The following is an 18,020-nucleotide window of genomic DNA, read 5'->3' as shown; positions in this document are numbered from 1 at the left end:
CCCAACCCCGCCAGATCACCATTCAGGGAAGCACAATCACCAAACCTATCCATACACCCAGTTTTTCATCAGCTTTTTTTGGGCTATACTCATATATGAGCCAACTACTAAGGATCATCAGACATTTGAGGAAAGCCTTAACCTGAAAGATAGAGACAAAAATGAAAAAAAAAATGTAAAAAGAAATTTCAAAGAAACAAACCATGCAGGGGGAAAAAAACACTTCAAAGCCATTGACATTTTAGTATTTTCAGAGAGATTGAAGAAGTGCGCTTGTGAAATAAGAACAGGACAATAAGACTGAGAGGAAAAAGGGTGGGGGAAGGTACAAAAAAAGCTAAGGATCAGAAATGACCTGTTGGAAATTAAAATTTTGATAGGGGAAATGAAAAAGACACAATTGAAGGAGTTTGGGGAGGTAAAGATGAGGGGATTTTTCAAATGAGAGTACAGTAATAAAGGGATAGAAAAGTGGGAGAAGAAAAGATACAAAGATTAAGGTCCAATCCATGAGGTCCAATATCCAAAAAACAGGAATTAGAGTTAATGTGCATAGGAAAAATGTAGAGGAAGTCTTCAAAGAAGACGTAAAAAATTTCTTTAAACCAAAACACCTGAATTTTAAGATTGAAAAAATTTAAGAACTCTGGGACAGCAAAAAGCTTCTGTAAACAGAGAAAATACACAGCAAATATGTCATATATAGAGGCCTGTGGACCAGTTTCATCTTCCTTATTCCTTACACCATACACACAAGACAATAAAACAAATTAATAAAATAAACCAGTTAGAATGAAAGGTATAATTAAAATCAGAATTACAGATAAAATTAATGTACAAAAAAGAAAAAAACCATGAAGGAATACTTACCTGCCTCTGGACAGGGAAGTAACTTACTGAATATAAAATACGTGAAAGACATTATAAAGGAAAAGACAAACAGCACCATAAGACATGGAAATGTATGTCAAAAACACTTTAAATGAAATAGAATTAAAGTTATAAACTAAATGGCAAACTGGGAAAAACCTATGAGCACATATTCATATGAGCAATATTTAAATTGTGAGGTCAGCGACCTTTTAGGAGCAAGAAGGTGTCTGTGAACCAAGGATGTACAGAGATAAAGTGTAACCCCTGCAGCGGCATTGGGGAGGGAACAGCTTGATCTGTAGCCATCAGTTTCAGCAGAGAAGTGGGGGCAGAACCAGAAGGTGGGAGAGGGGAGGAAATGCATTTGTGGATGCAAACTATTTTCATGTATGTTTTCAACATGTTTGGTAATGAAATGAAGGTGAGAGGGAAGACGGTAGCTTAAGTCAGGAAAGAGACTGATAACTGATAACTGATGATTTAAGAGAGACAAAGAGGACTGTGATATTCAATTGACTGTGTCCTGGAATAAGGGGGAGGTGTTGATTTAAGGAATTTAACAGAAGAGATAGCCATGGGGAGAACAGAAGAAGTTCTAGAGATGGAGACACAAGCTGTTGAATTAAATATACATTTTCCTACATTTCATTTTCTACTCCACTGATTAGGGGTAATAATAGTGCCGACTTCATAAACTAGCTGTGAGGTTTCAATGAGATATTATATAGAAAGTGCTTCATAAAGGGCCTGGCAGAGGGAAGTGCTAAGTATAGGTGTCTCTTGCTGTTCATATTATATAAGGTATAAATTATAAGTGCTAAACAAGAACTACAAGAGGTGGAGGAAGACATGGTGCTTTTTGGGTCAGTAAGGGAAGATATGAGATCAAGTTGATGTTCTTGAGAAAGGATGGAATTTAAGGACAAAGATGGAAGGGAAATATGGGAGAAATAATGGTGGAAGAGGAGGGCAGTTTAAAGTTGAATAGCATGAAGTGAAAGGGAGAATTTGAAGACATCAGTAAGATAGTTAAGAAGTGTCCTGAGTTCAAAAATCTGTTTCAAGCATCCCATTCTCTTTCTAGCTTACATTTCCCAGTGTTTTAACAGAATTATTTGACCTAATGGAGAAATTCAGCCCACAAATCAAATACTCTTTCATTCTCCATCTCTACCCTCATGTTCTCATCTCCTTTTTACACAGGATAAATTTAATTATCCATGCTTATAATCACCATTTTGTCCCTCCATCCAGTCATCAGTACCCTTGTTTCTCTCTCCCTGAAATACACCTGCCTGGTAAAGCCCTAACCCTGCTGGAAGCTTATTATTTAAATGCTCCTCCTCTATGGGGAATAATTCTGTCATTGGCCATTGTGGAGTTGCCAATAGTAGTGCAAAGTATGGGGATAAATGCTACAAAGTTATACAGTATGAGTTAAGGACTTGATACCCTTCTAAGTGTGTGTCAAAACAACGCACAGTCTTCCCATTTCTTCAGAATTCCACAGAGAGGAATCCCTTTTTCAGGAGGAATCCTGGGCGTGTCTTGGGTTTTGTTCTAAGGGAGGGGCCCCTTCCCCCAATGCTCTTCCTTCATATAGAGCTTTGGTGACAGCAACTTTATCAGGAAAAGGATGTACAGACTTGGGGAATCAAGTAGCCTGGAAGTCATGCCACCATATACAGGAGCTGTCTGGGAAGGCCAGCAGCCCTCTGCTTTAGGAGGCAGCTGGTGACCTCAAGTTCCTTCAGACAGTACAGTTCCCCAGCCATGGGAAGGAAGCCACTGTTCCCACAGGAATCTGAACTTGAGCATGTTCCATCCATCTGGGGGAATATCAAGGGTCATTTTTGGACAAGCTGCTCTTTTATAACAACCTATCCCCAAACTCTGAGTTTTCATTAGGTATATCTGGAAAAGGGAGAGGGAGATGTTCTTTAGAGTCTAAATAAATTGCATTTTTCATACTCCCTAAGAATGAGCCAGATTGTCATCATCTCCCTCCACCTCCATTTAATTACAATATGTCCTACAAAGCCCTGGAGATAGTTTCACCAGCTGTGACCCTCCTTCCATCCTCTGATGTTCACGTTGAAAAAGGAGAAGAGTGTATTGATCCTCCCTTATCCCACATTTTGCAGATTCTTCGGTGCATGAGGGTCCAGCTAAGGCAGAGGTCACTTTCTGCTCACTTCAAGGGTCCCTGCCTCTAGTATTCATGTCTGCAGCAAACATTGGTTTGACACACTCTTACAAAAGCCACCAGCAGGGGTCACAGAGAGCAAGTCCTTCCTTTGTTATTTTTGCCCCAAACCCTAGACCCAAAGGAAGAAGGGATTATATTTAGTCAAAGAAGCCAAACCAGCAACACCCCTGGGAGCAGTAGTAGTATCGGAATGGGCCCCAGCCCCAGCTTCCTTTCATCTGAATGGACCTCCAATAAGGAAAGACAGATGCTTGGGGATCACAGGAGGTATAGGGGATGTTACTACTTTACACTGTGGCAGGCAAGCTGATCTTTTCAAGTCTTACTGGGGAGACAACAGGGTGAGGAAAATTAAATGGCTGGACCTCTGAAGGGAATGGGGTTCCCTCCTCCTGGGAGCTCCCCCTCACCCCATTTCTTGGCCTCACTTTCATCTCCACATGGCTCTGTGCAGACCGCAGCACCAATGGTGTTTTGTGCCCAGACCACCGTGCTCTTTACTCTTTGACTTTCCCTCCCATCCCGGCAGCTTTCCCAGGGAAATCTTTCCATTCCTAAGAAGGCCCTGACATTTGTATTATCTTCAGACCCCACAAACCTGGATCCGCTCTAGGTTTCTGACAAATTTTCAGAGAATTTGTCCAGAACCAGTAATTCACAAATTCCCAATAATTCTGTAAGGTGACTCCAAGTGGATTCAGAACCTCTAAGAAGTCTCTGATTTCATACACCAACTTATGACAGGAGTAGGCATGTTTCACCTCTTAACAGGTGTGTCTTTTATTCCGTGGTCTCTCATTCCTTTGGGGCTGCTTTCTGGGGCAAAGGACAGGCTTGCTCTCTCTGGCCCTTGCTAGTGGCTTTTGTAAGACTGTATCAAACCAATGCTTGTTGAAGACCTGAGCTCTGTCTCTGTAACTCTGACTGTGGAAGGAAGCCATTTGTTTGAGCTTACAAGTTTTTTTATTTTTAAAATATGATTTCAGATCTGTTGAGGGTTGGCAGTCCTCTTTTTCCTTTCTATTTTCGTATAAGAAATCTCAGAGAAAAAAATTCAGGCAGAACTCCAATGTTTTGTGGGCTGATAACACTGAAAAGGATGCCACTTACTAGAACAAGGAAGGGTATTTCCATTGAAAGAGCTGGTTGGATAGCTGATTGGATTCAGTTGTGATTAGACTGGGGATGTGGATTCAGTTGTGATTAGACTGGGGATGATAGAATTGGGGTGTGGCTGATTTGATTAGAATTTTGAAGAGGCTTATAAATCCTGATCAGCAGTATGTTTCATTTGGCGAGGTTGTCTTGAGAAGAGAGAGTATATGTTTTCTTGAGAGAAAATAATCGCTAATTTTATCCTAAACAACTACCAGAGGAGACCTCACTGAAAAGATCATATCTAAGCTCAGCCTTGAAGGGGTAGGAGAGCTGTCTATGTGTTAAGAGCGTCAGGTAGGAGGAGGAGTGCAGGCTCTTCTGAGACCCAGCCAGGAATTGGAGAAAGCCCGGGGAAGGGCTGATGGCAGCCCAGATCATGCAGGGACCTTCAGAACATTTGGAGGATTCTAAGTAGGATGGAGTCAGCATGTCCAAAGATTAAGGTGAAAACAGATTATTTGTAGAGGGGAAAAACTAGGAAATTATAAGAAAGGACCACTTGAGATCATGCAAATGAGAGAGTTTGCTGATGTATCTGTTTGTCTACCTTAAACAAGAGAATGTTTCTCTTGTTTCACTGTTAAGGACACTTGCTCTTTGTTTTTACATTGAAAAACGTTATCTTACTGTAGAAAATTTTTCTGAATGGTTTTCAAGTAAAGTAGTTTTCAAATCATGAATGAATGTTCAATTTATGAAATCATTTTTTGGTACCTTTGAGATGACGTTATTTTTCCTTTCCTTCATTAATATTCTGATTATATCATTAGATCTTGTGGCTGATGAATCATCCTTGCATTACTGAGATACAGTCTATTTGATCACGATGTATTATTCTTTTAGCATTTTGCTTTATTGGTTAGCTAATATTCTATTTAGCAAGCTTTCATTTATGCTTTATTTTCTGTTGTCCTTTTCCAGTTTGGCAATCAGATAAGTTAGCCTCATCTGAGTAGCTTTACAAACCTTTTCTATAGCATGAAAGATTTGTATAATCAGTTGTTTTCTTAAAAATTTGCTAGGTACACCTATAAATGTTGTGTCTCAGGGTTTTTTAAGGGTCATGCTTTGATCCAGATTCTTATTTGGGGATATTTGAGCTTTCTTGTTTTTCTTGGATTCATTTTGGTGTATGTTTCTTCTCTAGAAAATCATCTTCTTCTATCTATTTAAAATGTTGATGTGAGATGCTCATAAGATTCTCTTGAGATTTAGATAAATTCTCTGCTATATTACTGGATCTGTGCACTGTTTAATTCCTAGTATTGTTTGTTTATCTACTTTCTAGCCTTTCTTATCAGTTATGCCTCATGGTTTGTTGCATTTCTTAGTCTCTTCAAATGACATTTTTGGCCATCATCCTTCTGTTTTGTTTGTATTATTTTTCATTAATTTCATCTTTATTCTTTCTTATTTCTTTACTCCTCCCCCTTCCCCATTTCATAGCTTCTTCAATCAAATGTTTAGTTCATTTATTTTCATTCTTCCTTTTTCTTTTAATGCAATGAAATATGTCTCTTAGTCTTCAGTGCTTCTCACTCTAAACTATGATTTTAAATAAACATATGGAAATTTGTGAAAATCATTACCGCCAGATGAATGATAACAATTAGCTATTCTGATGGCTGTGTAACCAGCACCTAGATTCCAAACAAAATATTAACGTTTCTCCGGAGACCCCCTCACGTTCCCACTCACAACCTCTCTTTCTCAAAGGTAACCACTGCTCTAACTTCTAACATAGATTACTTTACCTCCTTCTTTATATATATACTTATATAAAAAGATGAAATTTCATGTAAAATTGGAATAATGGATTTGATATTCTTTTAGGTCTAAATAATATTGCCCAGTATTATGTTTGCAAAATTATCCCTATATGTTCATGTAATTTGCAGTGCTCTATTGTATTCCATTGTAGGACTGTACCACAATGTATTTGCCCATTCTACTGTTGATGGACATTTGGGTTGTCTCCAGTATTTCTTACTAGAAATAATATTGATATGAGCATTAATGGAGGTGACTTTCCATGCACAGCTATACTGATTACCTTGACATGTGGTAACAGTTGAATCGCAGCACCTGCATATGTCCAGTCTCACACATGCAATAGTTCAATTTTAGTAGATACTGTCCAAATAGTTCCCCAAAGAATGATTTCCATTCTCTCTATGAGGGTATGAGAATTCCCATTGTTCTACATCAACACCACATCCTATATTGTCAATCTTATAAAATTTTAGACTTCCTTTGAGTGTGGGATAATATCCCATGGTGGGATCCCATGGTATTTTACTTGTAGCCCCTGAATAACTTTCTCCAAACATTAATGTTCAAGCTTTTGTATTCTTTCTTCTAGGTTTTGTTTTAAACACTGTCCTGAAGACAGTACATTTGGAACACCGTACACCCAGGATTGGTTGAGTCAGGAGGCCTCAGAGAACAAACCCCAGTGTCAGCTGAGGAACATCACAGAGTTGCACGTTCAGCCTCCTGTATCAGCTTCTGCCCAGGGGGCCGTCTCCTGGTGAATCAGCAAGCCCAAAACATCATCTCATTTACACCAAAGTCCAGAGGTGTTTCCTGCTGCCTCAAAGACACTCAAACCAATTTTGGAATAATAGCATTTTCCACCATGCTCAACTATCCAGACCATACCTGAAGACCTGAGAGTTTGTTTGTTCTTCATTACGGAAGCCATGATGTCTCAGGCAAACTGTACCCAGAACCCAAGTTGTAGAATCATGACCTTCTACCCAACTGAAGAAGAGTTTAATGATTTTGAGAAATACATTATTTATATGGAATCTCAAGGTGCACACCGAGCAGGTGTGGCCAAGATAATCCCCCCCAAGGGGTGGGAAGCCAGGAAGACCTACGATGACATCGGTGACATCCTAATCCCCTCTCCCCTCCAGCAGTACGTCCTGGGTAGGGCTGGTGTGTTCACTCAGTACTCCAAAAAGAAGAAGGCCATGACGGTCGGGGAGTATCGTGACCTGGGCAAACAGTGCTAAATATAAGGCGCCCGCACACTCAGATTTTGACGATTTGGAGCGAAAATTCTGGAAAACCCGGCTCTACAGTTCACCAATCTATGGCGCTGACGTCAACGGCTCCTTATTTGCTAAAAACACCAAGCAGTGGAACCTCAGACACCTGGGAACCATTCAGGATCTGCTGGAGCAGGAGTGTGGGGTGGTCATCGAAGGCGTCAACACACCCTACCTGTACTTTGGGATGTGGAAGACCACGTTCGCATGGCACACGGAGGACATGGACTTGTACAGTATCAACTATATGCACTTCGGGGAGCCTAAAACATGGTATGCAGTGCCCCCGGAGAATGGCTGGCGCCTGGAACACCTGGCCAAGGAGCTCTTCCCGGCTAGTGCCCACAGCTGTGGGGCCTTCCTGCGGCACAAGGTGGCCCTCATGTCTCCCACTGTCCTCAGGGACAACAGGATCCCCTTCAGTCGGGTCACACAGGAGGCTGGCGAGTTCATAGTGACATTTCCATATGGGTACCACGCTGGCTTCAACCACGGCTTCAACTGCGCGGAGGCCATCAACTTTGCCATGCCGCGCTGGATTGATTATGGCAAAGCGGCCTCTCGGTGCAGCTGCGGGGAGGCCAGGGTCAGCTTTCCCATTGATGTCTTCGTGCGCACCCTGCAGCCTGAGCGCTATGAGCTCTGGAAGCGTGGGCAGGACCGGGAGGCAGTGAACCATGTGGCACCTGCAGCAACGGGCAGCCAAGAGCTGGGCACCTGGAAGGAGTTGTGGGCAACCAGGAGAGCCGCACTGGGCCTCCGGGACCTGCCGCCCCGCCGCTCACTGAGCCCTGCCAGGCATGTGGCTTTGGGGCGAGGGGGTCACCGCCGCGCCCCTAGGCTGCCCGCATCTCGGCGCCATGTGCAGGCCTCTGTTCCTCCCTCTGTGGCTCAGGGCAGGGACGCCACTTGTCGGTCCCTGGAGCATGACTCAGCCCTGCTGACAACCCAGGACCCATCTGACCTGGGTCTCCACCCAACTGGCAGGCGTGGTCCTGGCCGTCGTCCTCGGGAGCAGGGGACTCAGGAGCTGACTGACCAGGTCCCGGCCAAGAAGCGCCTCTTGCTCAGCACAGCATGCGCAGCTCAGGATCCTGATGTTCAGGCCCTTTCTTCAGGTGGACCCTCACTGGATAACTCTGCACCACCGAGCCCTGCATCCCTGCATTCTGCTAAGGCTTCCGGGTTGCTGCAGTTCCCCTGCACACTAACCCAGGGGGGACGTTTTGGTAGCCCGCTTATCTTACATGTGGAGGCTCCCTAAGTGTGGGCACGTGTGCACCTCAGAGCCTTCACAACCTGCCGGTGCTGCCACGGGACCTGCTGAGTCCACATTATTGATGACAAACAACGTATTCTTCCTCCCAGACACCATTATCTCTTTTGACACTGCTGCCAATGAGGTTTCATCCACTGGATGCTTGTCTTTGCAAGTGGTGGTAGAGCAGCTTCTTCAAGCAACTCTATTCCAGGTCTATTTTACTTCATGTCAACACCCTGAATTTGGACCACTCTTCTCAATAAAATTCCCCATATCCAGCTGTTTCTTCATGTCTGATGAGTTTTTGCCATACTCAATCTTGGAAAAGCAAAGGACATTCATAATGAAAATTATATAAAGATAGAATGACCTTGTTCTTACTGCCATGATCTTCCAGGCCTCATTTATTCTTCTTTTTCCGATTTCAATAATTGTGATGTTAGACTATTCATTTGGGGTTGTTCTTCCTTCTTTAATTATGCCTGGATTGCTATATACTTTCCTCTTAAGACTTGCTTTTGCTGCATGTCACAGAACTTTGGGCTTTGTGTTGTTGTTGTCATTTGTTTCCATATATTGCTTGATCTCTATTTTAATTTGGTCATTGATCCATTGATTATTTAGGAGCATGTTGTTAAGCCTTCATGTGTTTGTGTGCCTTTTTGCTTTCTTTGTACAATCTATTTCTAGTTTTATACCTTTGTGTTCTGAAAAGTTGGTTGGTAGGATTTCAATCTTTTTGAATTTACTGAGGCTCTTTTTGTGGCCTGGTAGGTGGTCTATTCTGGAGAATGTTCCATGTGCACTTGAGAAGAATGTGTATCCTGTTGCTTTTGGATGTAGATTTCTATAGATGTGTATTAGTTCCATCTGTTCTAGTGTGCTATTCATGCCTCTGTGTCCTTACTTATTTTCTGTTTTGTGGATCTGTTTTGTGGATCCTTTGGAGTGAGTGTTAGGTTGAAGTCTCCTAAAATGAATGCATTGCCTCCTTTAATTCAATTAGTATTTGTTTCATATATGCTGCTGCTCCTGTTTTCAGTGCATATATATTCATAATTGGATATATCCTCTTTGTTGGACTGAGCCCCTTTATCATTATATAATGTCTTTCTTTATCTCTTGTAACTTTCTTTGTTTTGAAGTCTATTTTGTCTGATACTAGTACTGTGACACGTGCTTTTTTCTCCGCATTGTTTGCATGAAATATCTTTTTCCATCCCTTGAGTTCAGTCTGTGCATGTCTTTGGGTTTGAGGTGAGACTCCTTTAAGCAGCATATAGATGGGTCTTGCTTTTTTATATCCATTCTATTAGTCTATGTCTTTTGATTGGTTCATTCAATTTATTAACATTTAGAGTGATTATTAAAAGATATGTAGTTATTGCCATTGGAGGCTTTAGGTTCGTGGTTACCAAAGGTTCAAGGTTAGCTTCTTTAGTATCTTACTGTCTAACTTAACTTGCTTATTGAGCTATTATAAACACTGTCTGGTGATTCTTTATTTCTCTCCCTTCTTATTTCTCCTCCTCCATTCTACATATGTTGGGTGTTTTGTTCTGTGCTCTTTTGTGTTTCCTTTGACTGCTTTTGTGGGTAGCTGATTTTATTTTTCATCTTTAGTTAGTATTTGGTTGGTCTGCTTTCTTTGCTGTGATTTTATTTTCTCTGGTGACATTTCTCTGGGAGCCTTAGGAGTGCTCCCATCTAGAGCAGTCCCTCTAAAATACCCTGTAGAGGTGGTTTGTGGGAGACAAACTCCCTCAACTTTTGCTTGTCTTGGAATTGTTTAATCCCTTCTTCATATTTAAATGATAATCCTGCTGGATACAGTATTCTTGGTTCAAGACCCTTCTGTTTCATTGCATTAAATATATCATGCCATTCTCTTCTGGCCTGTAAGGTTTCTGTTGAGACATCTGATGATAGCCTGATGGGTTTTCCTTTGTAGGTGATCTTTTTCCTCTGTCTAGCTGCCTTTAATACTCTGTCCTTGTCCATGATCTTTGCCATTTTAATTATTATGTGTCTTGGTGATGTCCCTCTTTGGGTCCCTTCTATTGGGACTTCTTTGTGCTTCTATGGTCTGAGCACATATTCCCTCCCCCAGTTTGTGGAAGTTTTCAGCAATTATTTCTTCAAAGTCACTTTCTTGCCCTTTTTTCTCTCTTCTTCTTGTACCCCTATAATGGAAATTTTGTTCCATTTTTATTGGTCACACAATTCTCTTAATATTCTTTCATTCCTGGAGATCCTTTTATCCCTCTCTGCATTCAGCTTCTCTGTGTTCCTGTTCTATGGGTTTCTATTTCATTAATGGCCTCTTGCACCTCATCCATTCTGCTTTTAAGTTCTTCCAGATATTGTTTTTATTTCTGTATTCTCCCTCCCAACTTTATCCACTATCTCTTGCATTTTTCTCTGCAGCTCCATCAGCATGGTTAAGACCTCCCATTTTGAATTCTTTTTCAGGGAAAATTGGTTAAATCTATCTCCCCAGGTTCCCTCTCAGAGGGGATGTCTGTGTGATTCTGGTCTGGATCAAATTCTCCTGCCTTTTCATTGGTGATATAAGTAGTCATGAGCAGTTGGTGCATGTATCATGCTGGGAGAAGAAAGTCCCTTCCCCGCTTGCTCTTTACCTTCCTCTCCTGTGATGAACGGCAACCCCTAGTGGCTTGTGCTGGGCAGCTGCATGTCAATGGGGTCTCTGAGTCTGGGGCCTCGGCAGCTGTGAGGGGAGGCTCTGTGCAACTGATGTGGGCCTGGCCAGTCTCAGGCTGCTGCACTGCTATGGCAGTGGCCATACCAGATGGGGAACAGGTGGTGGGCTGTTTATCGCCATGAGGGGCCTCAGAGCCTGCACTGCTGCCCATGGTGTTAGGGCACCTGGAGTTCCCTGGGATTCCCAGCTGCTGAGCTGAGTATGCTGAGATGCTTCTATCCAGCTGTGAGGCTCCTGTCCCTTTAAGACTTTCAAAGGGCACTCGCTGTTCTTTTGTCCCAGTAGTGTCAGCTGTGGGAACCCGTTCCCAGGTTTTACAGTTCCATTTCCCAAGTATCCAACACACCACACACTGTGCGTCTGTGCTCTCAGTGCGGATGACTGGGATAAATAAGGGGTATTTAGCAGTCCTGGGCTCCCCACTCCTTCCCTGCTCCAACTCCTATCCTCCTGCTGGGGAGCTGGTGTGGGGGGTGTGCTCAGGTCCCACCGGGCTGTGGCTGTCTTACCCCCTTCATGAGGCACTGGGTTTTTGCAGGTGTAGATGTAGCCTGACTGTTGTATTATATCTTCTGGTCTCTCTTTAAGAATAGTTGTATTTGTTGTATTTTCAAAAATGTATATGGTTTTGGGAGGAGATTTCTCTGCTGCCCTATTCATGCCGCCATCTTGACTCCTCCCTCTTCTCAGCTAGTATTTTTATATTTTTAAATATTTTTCATGTCTATGCTCCTGATGGTTCCTTACAACATACCAGTGAAATCAATGAATATAGGTATTCTTGTCCTTGTTGGGACAGGTGAGAACAGAAAGTATAGAAGACTATTGAGTGTCTGCCAAGTCACCCAGCCAGTTACCCACTAAGTCACCAGCAGTCACCCACTAAGTCAGCACCAGGTCACCCAGCCACAAGTCACCCTGCCAAGTAACCTACTAAGTCACCCAGCCAAGCCACTCAGCTAAGATACCCCACTAAGCCACACAGCTAAACCCCCCCAGCTAAGTTATCCACTAAGTTGCCCACTAAACAACCCAGATAATCCATCCAGCCCAGTCACCCAGCTAAGCCACTAAGCTGAGTTACCCATTAAGCCACCCAGATGAACCACCCAACCAAGTATTTCACTGTCACCGCCATAAGCCCACCCAGCTAAGGCCCCCAGCTATCACTCAGCTGTCACCCAGGTAGGTTGGAAGGACGCTGGTGATTGAGTGAGGGATGCAGGGATGATAACATGGCGACCAGCTTGGGGGGAACCTCAGGTGACACACCTCACGTGGCTTGTTCAGTCCTTCAAGGAGGAAAAGGGTGGTCTGCCTCCTGGGCTCTGTCCACTTTGCACCTCATCCACTGAGCTGACAAGAAACCTTCCTGAGTTGGTTGACTCCTGCTGACAGAAAGATCGTCATGTGTAACCCTTGTCTTACTGAGGGGAAACTGAGGCCCAGAAAAGTTAACTAACTTACTCAAGGCGACACAGTAGGTTAACAGGGAACCAACAGAACCAACTCCAGATGTAGGTGTTCTGACAAAGATTGTTGCCCACCTTCCAGAACCGTCTCTGGCCTTTCCCTTCTGGCAGTTAAATTGCCAGTGAAAGGAGCAAAGCTGTAACAATATTGAGACAACTCCATTCAAGTGGGGGTTTTGGACATGGGGTTTAGGAGGACTTCATGCTAATGCTGTCTGAGGCTAACAACCCCAGCATAAGTCTTGGGGCTCTCAGAGCTCCCATGGCACCCCCAAGTGCTGTCTCCTCCTAGCACCCACAAACTGCGCCTAAGCCCGCACAGCCTGTGGCAGGGGCCAGCCCCTACTCCCTCCGGGACAGGGAATCGCCTGGGTTGAGACAGCTGCAAGCACAGGGCAGAGAGAAGAGTGAGCAGGTCCCAGAGATGGAGCAGCGTTCCACTGGCCATCATCAGGAAGGAGGGGTCCTCCTGACAAGTTTGGGAAGCAGTTGCAAGCCACTGACTTGTTTTCCTTTATCTCCATGTGTTGATACTTATTACTTGGCTTGTTATCTGCTGGTTATTTAATCTATGTTTTGTAATTACTTTCCTTCTATCATTCCCTCAGATGGTCATGCTTTTTTATTTGCTTTGAGACACGGACCTACATTTTCACAGTTGCAGGTGTCAATTATGCTGCCAACTTTCCCATGGTGTTCAGTGAAATGGCTCAGTCAGGGTCTGGATGCCTTGTCCCCCAGCCCCATCCTGGTCAGGGAGCCCTCCCAGCCCTGAGCTTTCCCTACTCCTTGTCAGCTTGGACCCCAGAATGCTGGGAGGCCAAGGAAAGAGGAAAGGCTTCCCCAGGAGGCCCCTGGTTTCCTAGGAGAAAAGGGTCTGTTGTGGGCATGGGTGGTAGGGAAAAGGCAGGCAGCATGGCAGCAAGGGTGGATGGCAGTGGTTTCAGGGATGAGTCTTCATGGAGCTCAGTGTCTGAAGTACCTGATACACAACACGCATGTCAGCCTGGGCTGGGCCTTGGACAGGGGGAAACCATGTTCTCCAAGGGGGAACTGCACCAGGGCCTGATAAGTTCGAGGGCACTTGCAAGTATAATAGGGAAACCATTTAAAATCAGGGTTTACCAGAAAATTCAGGCCCTCCTGCTGCTGTTCTTAGACAATCTCAGGTTTCTGTAGAGGGCACAGAGGGAGCGAGCATCCTGGCTGAGGTCCAGGTCTAGTTTTACCATTCACATGCTGGGCGTGGTTTGGCAGAGCACTCAACATTTCTGAACCCAGAGGGCCATTTACCATGGGGATGTTAATACCTCAGAGGATTACTGCAGAGGTGAAATGCACTGAAGTGCAGGTGACACTTGCTCTCTGATTTAGTAACTAGAAGATTAACAAAAGAGATCATTGATCTTGTCTATCGCCTGCATTCTCAGTACTTGGTATCAACACAAGAAGTAGCAGATTCACGTCATGCTGCCCTTCTTTCCACTGTTCTCACTGTCTGAACCTAGGAATCAAACAGATCTGGATGGCGGGGGACATTTGTCTGTGAAAGTGATTTTCAGGCTAATGTGCTAATAAATATTAGTTTCTCCATTTGCTCATGTAACCCATGTTCATCAAGCTTCTGCTGTCAGAGGAGCCCCACAGTAGAGTTGGGAGCCCAACCATGCCATGTAAGTCTCTGCGGCTTGCAGGGCATGAGATGCAGTGCCATGACTCCCTGACCTGAGAGACAGGTCCTCCTTTGTACATGGCCAGGAAGAGGCACCCAATCCAGACTGGGTCAGGGAGAGCCTCCCAGAGAGGGTGAGGTCTGTGCTAGAGAAGTAGGGGACGCAGAGGGAGGGCATGTGAAAGTCCCCAGGGCACAGTCCTTCATTCACTCATTCATTCATTCACTCACTCATTCATTCTGCAAGTACTTATGAGAGCCTGCTGTGTGTTGGGTGCTGGATGGAGGGTGGCATAGAGCAAACACTTGCCTCTGCCCCCACGCAGCTGGCTTCCTGGTTGGAAGAATGTCCTGAGCATTTGGAATTCAGACACTGTTAGGTGCTCTGCAAATAAACTCCAAAATCTCAGTGCCTTAATGACTGATAAATTCTTTTCTAATTTCTAATTTGTAATGAAAATTTCAAAATGTGTCCATTGAGTTCATTGGCAGGAGGCTGGCAGTAAGAGGGCAGGATCATGGAGGATGGTATTTTGGGGGCACGACATCCATCACAAGGCATATGGGTTGAGCACATCTACTTACCAGGGGGCTGGGAGGTCAGTCTAACCAGGTCCAGGAGGAGGACAAAAGAGATTTGGTAAACATCTCTGCCTTAGGAGGAGGGACAAAAATCAAGACAACTAACATAATTTCAGTTTAGTGACAATTGCTGTAAAGAAAAGAGTGATGTAACAGTAAATGAATATTTGTGTGCATCATGTGACTCTCTATGTGAGCGTCTGCAGATGACTATGTGGCCGCGAGCCTATGTTCTTGCTCCTGAGTGTGTTTCTGTGTGTGACAGCACGACTGTGCATTAGGATGACTGTCACCTGCTTCTGTGTGAGTCAGGAGGCAAACCTCTGCTCTGGCAGGCCTGTCACACAGCTGGAGGGGACTGGATCCTGAAGGGTGACTGCCCAGAGGTGCAGGATGGGGCTGAGGGTTTGGGGATGTGTAGACTCTTTATTGAGTCCAATGGGTATTTGTCTCAATCAGGAATCTGGTCTCTACAACCCATGTCCCAAACTTGTGCCTTGGGGAAGCTGTCTACTTCCTTCTCCTGGGAAATCCCTGTTGCAGCCACAGGGCACTGCCAGGTTCAGGGAGCTGGTCTGGGTGTACCTGGTGAGGGGCCAGGGGCTGGTGGGGTTGGCTCCCCTGCTCTTCCCCACAAGCAGGCATAATCTGGGTGCCCAAACCCCAAGGTGCTCCTGTCACTACTGTGATTTAATTGTGAGGGCCTCACTAAAACCACTCTGAACATAAATGAGATGTAACCCTTGACAGAGTAGGGGTGGCAGTCACCCCACATTGAATCCAGTCTATTTCAACATTCAGAGAGCTGGAGGTGATTTCAGCTGAAGCTAAATACAATAAGAGAAGCATGTTCCTGAGGCTGACTCACACAGCACTGTGTATGAAGCCTTAATGATGACAAACCAGTGATGGAGAAAATACAGTCCCTTTCCTGTTAAACAGACAAGGATATACACATTCTCCCCGGACTGTGGAAGGTAAGCTCCAAAGCTGTATTTCACATCCCACCACTTTATGAATACTTGGACTGGAGCACAGCTCACAGACACACACACGAGCCCCTACCCCAGGGCCGACCTTGCAGAGACCCAGCGTGGGCCACCTCCCAGCAGGTGAAATCTCTCCTGAGGCAGAGACTGTGGGTGGCCGGTGAGCTCAGTGGGGTGCAGCCAAGCTGAAAGGCAGTGCCAAATGGAAAGCTCGCCTTTGTGCAGGACCCAGAGTGGCACATGCCCCAACACTCCCCAGTCATTGCTCGGGCCTCTGGGGACCCTGTGGGAGGTGGTCCGAGTCACATCAGAGATAAGCCCCCGGGGAAGGCTGTGTCTCTCCTCCTGAGATGCCATTTGCTATCCAGCCTCTGGGGGAGGGATGCGCAGTCACTGTCATTTTCGGTGGTGACACCTGCTGGCAGGAAGGGTGTCAGGAGCACCTGACTTGGTGCCTGAAGACCTGAGCACCAGCCCTCACTCCACGACGCCAGGAACGATTTCCTTCTCTCAGCCAAAGCTCCAGGCCCCCAAATGCGCACGGGTGTCTGTAACTCCAGAGGAAAATACTTTCCCAGCCTGGGGGAAAACACCTTTGAAACTGAAATCAGTCAAAGGGAGAAATTAAGTGGGATAAACTCATTTATATAATTACAAGCAGTTGTCCATATCTGCTTGCCCATGTCTCTGGTGACACGGCTGCAAAAAGGGACCCCATCCAACCTCTCAGGTCCAGATATGCCCTCCTCCCCAGTGTAATCACCTATTGATATGGAGATGAACTACTCCTTTCCACCCCCCAGAAACACTTATTTATATGGAGATGCACTAAGGACAGGCAAGAGATTCTGGAAATATTGCAATTTCACCCACAGTACATCCCTCCAGAAATCTCACCTCACAATCTACTCACTCCCCATCTTCTGCAATGGCCCTTGGGTGAGAAAACTGAAGCCCTGTAACCAGACTAATAATACACAATAACAACAACAGTAACATCATAATAATCCTCAAGCTGAAGGATTCAGCTAGGTCCAAAGTCCTATCAGATAAAATCCACAGCTCATCCATTCCACAGGTGGACGGTGGTTGAACAGGTAGGGAGTTCAGAGCAATCACCAGACAGCAGCTGCATCCAGGAGCCACGTCCAGGCCACAGAAACTGTAGGAGAAAATAACCTTAAAGGCAATAAGATAGATGTTTTAATGATGCCAGCATAGTCAAATCTTGTCCGTCGGGTAGGATCCGTGCAAGAGAGCTCTCCTGTGATAGCACAGTGGCAGGAATGGGTTCTCATCCTGGTCTAGTATTTTAGACTTTCACTCCCCAACCTGTGGGAGTTACAGATGTGTCCATATACAGATCTATGGGAGGTACATGCACTGGCTGTAAAGATAAAACAAAACTTTCCCATAAATGCTCTTACCTCCCAGATGTTTTTGGTTCACTACTGTGATCTTTGGGGGCCACTCTGCTATTACTGCAGGAATACACAGGAGGCCAGCTTCCAGGCCTTCTCCCCAAGATGCCAGGAGGGCCAGCCATTGCTGGTCCATGTGTTTAAATGTCCAGGGCCACATCCACTCAACAGAGTCTCCAGGGTTTAATGCTTTTGGGGCTGGTAGCAGGATGTTGCTGTGCTGACCATATCCTGGCTTCAATAACTCCTCTTTGGTTTGCACGTACGTTTAGGAGAGTCAGCAAGGTGTGTGAGCATATCCAGAGGGCTCAAAGCTCCTTCATGTGACTTCTCATTCAAATGCCACAGCGCTGTCCATAGGCGAGCTGACCAGCCCTGTAGATTATTGTTGTCTCACTTCAGGCCAGATTTCAACAAACCATTGTACCTCTCTATCATGCTTGCCCCAGTAGGGTTATATGGTATATGAAACTTCCACTTTATCTTAAATTGCTGTACCCATTCTTGTAATACATGTCCAGTAAAATGGGTGCCTTGATCACTGTCAATCACCTGAGGCTGCCTATAGGCTGCAAAGAGATGCTCTAGACCCCTTCTGGTGG

At 44.9% G+C, this 18,020-nt stretch overlaps 1 protein-coding gene across 1 annotated transcript; it reads left to right on the top strand.

Moving 5' to 3' along the window:
* Window positions 1–6,942: 6,942 nt before the first annotated feature.
* Window positions 6,943–8,560, top strand: LOC140850287 (lysine-specific demethylase 4D-like). The gene is given in 2 exon segments (XM_073240025.1): window positions 6,943–7,245; window positions 7,247–8,560. Coding segments are annotated over 2 exon segments (1,617 nt in total).
* The last annotated feature ends 9,460 nt before the right edge of the window (window positions 8,561–18,020 follow it).

This window comes from Manis javanica, chromosome 6, assembly GCF_040802235.1.
Source record: "Manis javanica isolate MJ-LG chromosome 6, MJ_LKY, whole genome shotgun sequence".
Classification (NCBI taxonomy): domain Eukaryota; kingdom Metazoa; phylum Chordata; class Mammalia; order Pholidota; family Manidae; genus Manis; species Manis javanica.
Note: the sequence above shows the minus strand (reverse complement) of the source record. Positions and strands in the feature narration are given on the sequence as shown.